This window comes from Gossypium hirsutum, chromosome A05 (assembly GCF_007990345.1).
Source record: "Gossypium hirsutum isolate 1008001.06 chromosome A05, Gossypium_hirsutum_v2.1, whole genome shotgun sequence".
Lineage (NCBI taxonomy): Eukaryota > Viridiplantae > Streptophyta > Magnoliopsida > Malvales > Malvaceae > Gossypium > Gossypium hirsutum.
This window is the reverse complement of record NC_053428.1, coordinates 6,518,253-6,525,473: the sequence shown is the minus strand read 5'-3', so window position 1 is coordinate 6,525,473 and position 7,221 is coordinate 6,518,253. Positions and strand designations below refer to the sequence as shown.

Sequence of the window (7,221 nt, the reverse complement as noted above, 5' to 3'; positions counted from 1 at the left end):
GTATAGCATAAAATATTAAGAAAAATATGACACATAACAAACTAGTGTACTAAATACTAACCCATAATACAAATAAAAAGTTTGAAGTGTGTGCAAGTTGAAAGTGAATATAAAATTGACAGCAGAGCATGTGTGTGTTGAAAGTAATGCAAGTAATGAATCCTTGTCATGCATTAATTTGGCCATAAATACATCCTTGTCATATTACCCTTCTGATATATGTTCTTACAAAGCTAGTAATGGGAAAGTTTCAGATTCTTCATGTCATGACAAAAAGGCTTTAGCAGTTTGTTGAGAAAAGCAGTTACGTACGCCAGAAACAATGTAAATTATTTTGATTCCATTCCCATTTATCCAAATTGTAACGCTCGAGTATCCAAGTTCATCATTATCATCGCTGAATCATATTTTCTATGCATCAAAATGTAAATTTAAATTTTTGGATATTCAGTTCTCTTCATTGTGTATAAATATGTAGACACAGAGATCCAATATATTTTCACTTTCACAGCAACCTTCTTCTCCACTCCTCCATCTATATATATAGTTAGAGGCAGAAGGGAGGAAGTGACATTGGCAATATGGCTTTGCTGCATTCTTACTTCTTAAGCGCTGGTGAGTATGTTTCAGGGTCCACGGTCTTGGCAGTGGCAATGTCCATTGCTTCCTATTTTCTGATCCCTATGGTGTTTGGTGGTCGCCATAAAAACTGGAAGAATGCACCACCAGGCCCTGTTGGTTGGCCTATCCTTGGCAGCCTTCCACACCTCTCCAATCGTCTCCATGAAGATTTCTTTGACATGGCCAAGATCTACGGTCCCCTTTTCAGTCTAAACTTGGGAATAAAGCCGGCCATAGTGGTGTCATCACCGGAAATGGCAGCCCAAGTTTTGAAGGAAAAGGAAGGGATGTTCTCCAGTCGGACCATAACCGAGACCATTCGAGTCATCTCTTATGATGCCCATTCCATCATTTTCTCGCCCTATGGTCCCAGGTGGAAGGTTCTTCGAAGGATCTTGATCACCGAACTACTTTCTCCTAAGGCCTTTGAACAATTTGAGCCACTTCGTACCTCACAGGTTAAATTCGATCTTATACATAATTATAAAGGTTTTTTGTTTTTAAATGTAATCTTCTGAAGGTTTGTATTTTTCAACAGGTTCATGGTTTGCTCAAGTATTTGTACTTGGTCTCAAAGTCCAACACTCAAGTGAACATAGCAGAATATGCTTTTACAGCACTGGCCAACCTAGTGAGTAATTTCGTCTGCTCCAAGGACCTTTTCGACAACTCAATGCCTGAAGGAAGACAAATGAAAGAGAGGTTCTGGGAGTTGATAAAGGTGATTGGGACCCCGAATTTTTCTGATCTCATTCCATTTGTTAAACCATTTGATCCACAAGGCTTGAAGAGAAAAATCAACAAGATCTTCGGCCAGTTGGATGCTTTCTATGAGAAGTTAATTGAGGAGAGGTTTGCTGAGAAGGGAAAAGCTCAACTTGATGGGACGATACCCTACAAACGGAAAATGGATATGTTAGATGTTCTGTTGAGTTATGAGAGTAATGATAAACAAAATGGTTTGGACAGTTTACCAAAATCTATCGTCAAAGGAATGCTTTCTGTAAGTACATATATTTACAACTCAATTGTAATATATGTAGTATCAATCTAATCGTTCTTTTTGTTTTGGCAGGAAATGTTTATTGCAGGAACTGAGACAACCTCAAGCACTGTGGAGTGGGGCATGGCAGAAATCCTAAGAAAACCTAGTGTAGTCAAGAAACTGCTACTGGAACTGGATCAAGTTGTAGGGAAGGACAGATTTGTGGTGGAAAGCGATATCCCGAAGCTGACATACCTTCAGGCAGTTGTGAAAGAAGTTTTCAGACTGCACCCTGGCGTTCCACTCATCATCCCTCGTCGCACCAACGAGGCATGCGAGGTAGCTGGCTACCATATCCCCAAGCACTGCATCGTTTACGTGAACGTTTGGGGAATGGCAAGGGATCCTAATGTGTGGGAAGATCCACTGGAGTTCAAGCCGGAGAGGTTCATAGGGTCAAGCGTGGATGTGAAGGGCCAAGACTTTAACCTCTTACCGTTTGGGACGGGGAGAAGGTCGTGCGTGGGATGGCCACTGGCTCATCGCATGGTGCACTATTACTTGGCAGCTCTGCTCCATGCTTTCCAGTGGGAGTCACCTCCAGATGTCCTGAATGATCTGGGGGAGAGAGTGGGGCTTACTATTCAGAAAGGTAAGAGCTTGCTTAGCACTCCCAAGCCTCGACTGCCAGCCTCTGTTTATGAGCGTTAGAACGGCACCATCCAAGTATAAGTTAGAGTGTGCCTGTAATGTTCCTATGTTATGTTCTTATGTTTAATACATAATGCGAAGGGTGCTCAAATGAAAGTTTGGTGGCAATCTTGTCTACCAACATTCATGTATCGCGGCATTATAATAAAAATAATATGTTACCCTTAGTTTTTTTATTTATTGAATATAGAGTGAAAAATAATTAATACAATATCAGTAAGTATACGTTGGTTCTCTGTTAGCATTAAATAAGATATAGCAAAATAAAGCTTTTCAAACATTTTCCAGTCAGACATGGGTGATTTGAAGAAGAAGAATAAGGGTGGAGAAAGATTGAAAATAAAAAATTAATTTTAATATATATTTTTAATTTAATGTAAATTTAAAAATAACACATGACATGTTATTATTATTATTATTAAAGTGGGTTTTTTAATGGAGATAAGTATGGAGATTTGTATTGGTTAGAGATTTATAATTTAAGTATCTAATTTGATAAAAAAAAATTTAGATATCTAACAAAAATTAGGATAGTTTTAAGAGTCGTTTAATTAATTAAGCCAAATAAATAAGAAGTTAGCAAGTAATAAAAAGTTACTTATATAACTTTGATATAGTGTTTTGTAAATGAATTATATTTTCTTAATTATTTATCACCAACTCATTTTTTTCTTAGAGAAATGAATGGAGGAAATTTTTTAAGTATTAAATTAACAATTAAGCATATAAAGAGAAAAAATTTCGAAAAATATTATGTAATAAAAAATATATAAATATAATATTCATAATATTTCTCAAAATCGTCTATTTAATAAAAATTTGAAAGTGTTATATCACTAATGAATTTGATAAAATCATATTTTTATACTTTTTAAACAAATATATGATAATATCATATCCAATTTAATTTAGTCATGCAATTTAATTAGCAAATGGAATTTAAATCAAAATTTCAAATTATAAACATTTAATTTTCTTTGAATTTTTTTCAAATTTTAAATAAAAGAAAATTTAGAAAAAAATAAAAGAAAAGAAAAATCTTAAATATTAAAATAGTGAAATCTTGATTACTTCATTTGTGAATTTGAACTGTAATTGGGAAGGTCTCATTCAGAAGAAGATCATACTAGAAAAATCGTACTTGTTCGACAGTGGAGATTAAAGATAAGATATTAGAGAGCGTCAAGATTCGAAAGCTTTTAGGCTAATTTCAAGATTTTTGAAAAGCTTTTTAAAAATCTTGGGGAGAGGAGATAGAGAGGACCATTTCGGTGTGGCGATTGACCGATGACAGCGTTAGAGTGCGTTGGTGTGAAGGCGACAATTAGGGTTGCTAGGAGAAGAAAAGAGGTCATTGTAGTATAGGATTTGATCGAATTAGTTTATCTATTGTTAAATGAATTAATTTAGTTCTTATACTATTATTAAATGTCTTGAATTTTTTTTAGTTCAAGGTTCAATTCTAAACAAAAAATTTCATTTACAGTAAATGGTATTTTTTAAATAAGAAATATTAATTCTATTCCAATTTGATATTATTTAATTCTTTTTAATAATAGATATTAATTCAAATCATTTAATAAGAAAGAAATTAATTTGATTAGGTTCCCATAAATCTCTCAAGTACATTAAAAAAAATGACGAAAAACATTGATCGTGCATTGAGGTTTTGCACCATAGCTGTGGTAACATGATTCTCAATTATTAAGACGAGTAAGATTCAAGAGTTTTTCAACCTTAGTTTGGAAAATTGGTTTGAGAAGAACATATTGTATCCTGATTATTTTGCAAGTAAGCCTAGTGAATGACCAGAACTCTTTGGCATCATCAGTTGGCAACTTTGGATCAGAAGGAATAATTTTGTATTGAACAATGAATTTGTTGAAAGCAGCAACATTTTGCAAAAAAAGATTGACAGATGAAAGGAAGTTTTTAGCAAGTAGTCAAGAGAAGGGTGATTTCTTTGAGTCACATAAACACTACCTTTTGATATTTGACAAGATGGACTCTTTTAGATGATGGGTGGCTGAAAGTGAATACTGATGGTGCAATTTACCAGTTGTTGTCCGAGATTATTGTAGCAAGTGGTCTAATACGAGATCGCCAGGGGGTTTGGGTAGCTGGTTTTTCTAAAAGTATTGGTTGTTGTTCTGTGGTTCTGGCGAAACTCCGGAGTGCTCTTGAGGGACTCCAAGTAGTATAGGATCTAGGTTTAGAGAATGTGAACTGAAGCTATCGAAGTGATCCAAACAAATGAAGTTGAACAAATTTATTCAACTGTAGGGCGTGCCATCAAGGACCTTCTCAAACGTACCTAGATGGTTCATGTGAGACATATATTTAGAGAAGGGAATAAGGTTGTGGATGGCTTAGTAAAAATGACGTTATCAAAACCTTTGGGGAAATATATTTATATGCAATCACCAGATAAAGTATTACAATTATTGCACGATGATTAAGATGTAGGGAAATCGTCTTATCTAATTTTCATTTGATTTAATACTTCTTTTATTAAAAAAACAAATAAAAAACTTTGAAAAAAGGAAAAAAGAAGAAGAAAAAGTAATAATAATAAAGAGATGGGGCCACGTTCTTTAAGAAATTAAAAAAATAATAATCTCGAGCTTAACGTGGGAGGTTTTATAAAATTAAAAAAAAACAAATAAAAAACTTGAAAAAAAAAAGAGAAAAAACAAATAAAATAATAATCTCGCGCTTAACGTGGGAGGGAAAATGGACGAAAAGGGAAAGTTGCAATACCTAACCATTTTGACAGTAAATTAAAAATGGAATGCCCTATAAATCAAATTTCCTTCCATTTTAAATACAATCTGATGTTTTCATTAATCGAATAATATTTAAAAATGGTTTTTGCTTTTAAATAAAAATTTGGTTTACTCTAAAAATATAAATAAATAATTTCTTATTTTTTTATCATAATTAAATATTGAAGTCAACTCATTTTTTTTAAATTTAGATAACACCTATTTAATAAGATATCAATTTTAGGCATATCTCGAGGGGTGCTAAAACTTTACTCGTATAATTGACTCCCTGGTCCAAAATATTGTCTAGACTTTAAGACAAATTTAATAGGCGATTTTATAGAAGTTTGATTATACCTAACAAAATAATGTCAGTAGGGACTCCCTATCTTTTATTAAAGTCTCGTGTTTTTCTTAAAAATAAAAATTTCTATATTTTTCAAAAATCCAAACCATTTTCTCAATTTCAACCAAAAAAATTTAGGACAATAATTTTTTTTTAAAAATGTCAAACACTGAAATAATTAGATGTCTTTATTTAAAAGGCTGAAACCTAAAAGCTCAAGGGAAAAAGAAAGTATATTGAAAATAACAATTACGCCTTAATATTTCGAATATTTCATTAAACTTATTTTCACAAAATTGATAAAATTATAAATATTTGAGATTAAATTTGTTAATTTTTTTTAGAATTGGTGTTCAAAGTATTTTATTGAGGGGGTGACTAATAAATGAAATTGAGCTAATAAGAGTGATTAAATTAATAAAAAGATTTCGACCGATCAAAATAGAAACACGTTAAAATTTTAGTGACTTTCTGGATAATTTACCAAGGCATAATGACTTGTTTGGTCCTCTAATTTTCCAAAAAATGAAAATAAACTTGTGGTATTTATTAAATCACTCCTGTAACACCCTCATACCTGACCCACATGTTGAGTCTGAGTATCAGAATGTTACATTCGTTATCGAGACAACTTCAAATAAGTTTAGTTCAAATACTCTTACTAATCAAGTTAACAGAACAATTTAAAGTTAATATAAAATTTTGATTTCATTCCAAGTTTTATTCGAGCTTTCGTTAGCTATTTAGGACCTATTTACAAACTCTTCATAATTCAGGGGCGATGTCATGACATGCACTCTGTTTTCTCAATCTAGAACCAACTTCCTATTTTACTTTTTAATTCATTCACCAAATCCTCCTTTTGTATAACTTATTCTCAGCTATTAACATCATACAATTCTACCAAAATACTAGATTTACACCTTTTTGTAATTTAATCACTATACCATATAATTTACTATTATTCATATTCGTCTACTTTCAAATTTCAACGTCATAACTTTTCAAACAAGTTATATTTTTTTTTACAATTATCAAAGTTTTACAAATGAATCCACTAATAAATTATATAGCAATTTCTTAGCGTCATACTCCTCTACCATTTTTTTCTATTTACTTTAACTATTTCTTTAAATTCCAATATTATTCCCCATAATTCAAACCATATCAACTTTATTCCTTATGATAATCATATTTCAATAATTTTTTTTTGTTTTTTTACTTGAATTTCTATTTTATTATATTTCCCATGCTTGTTCGTACATTGATTTTCTATGTTGTATTTCTATTCCATTAATCAATTATTAATCAAATTTTTATTAAATAAATTTTAAACCAGATCATTTATTATTTATCAATTTAATATTTCTCTAATAATTCAACTAAGCACTTATATAATCAATTTACTCTTATTTTAGTTGTATACTTTTTCAGAATAATTCCAAACAGTCCAATTTTCAATGTTTTACAGAATAGTCCTTGACCTTTTCTGGTTTTACAATTCAGCCCCTAAAATACCAAATATTTTCCTTTTTATTTATTTAATGTGAAATTTAGTTAACACATCTCATAAACAGTTCCGTAAATTTTGAAATTTATAAAATAGTCCATTATTTAAAAAAAATCAATTTAATAGATTTAGTCCTTTTGATTAGATTACTCACTGTTTTAACTAATCAGTTTCTCATTTTAGTTTTTACTATCATTATTATAGGCCACAAAATTGGTCCCTTTTTTTTCTTTCCTTTCTCCTTTTTCCAAACCCCACGTTGGGGTTTTTCTGTCTTCTAGTT

General features: G+C 31.4%; 1 protein-coding gene across 1 annotated transcript; it reads left to right on the top strand.

Moving 5' to 3' along the window:
• Window positions 1-307: 307 nt before the first annotated feature.
• LOC107906711 (probable (S)-N-methylcoclaurine 3'-hydroxylase isozyme 2) lies at window positions 308-2,484 on the top strand. The gene is made up of 3 exons (XM_016833793.2): window positions 308-1,079; window positions 1,160-1,624; window positions 1,697-2,484. Exons 1-3 carry the CDS (start codon window positions 582-584, stop codon window positions 2,315-2,317), a joined length of 1,584 nt encoding a protein of 527 aa, XP_016689282.2. The 5' UTR covers window positions 308-581; the 3' UTR covers window positions 2,318-2,484.
• The last annotated feature ends 4,737 nt before the right edge of the window (window positions 2,485-7,221 follow it).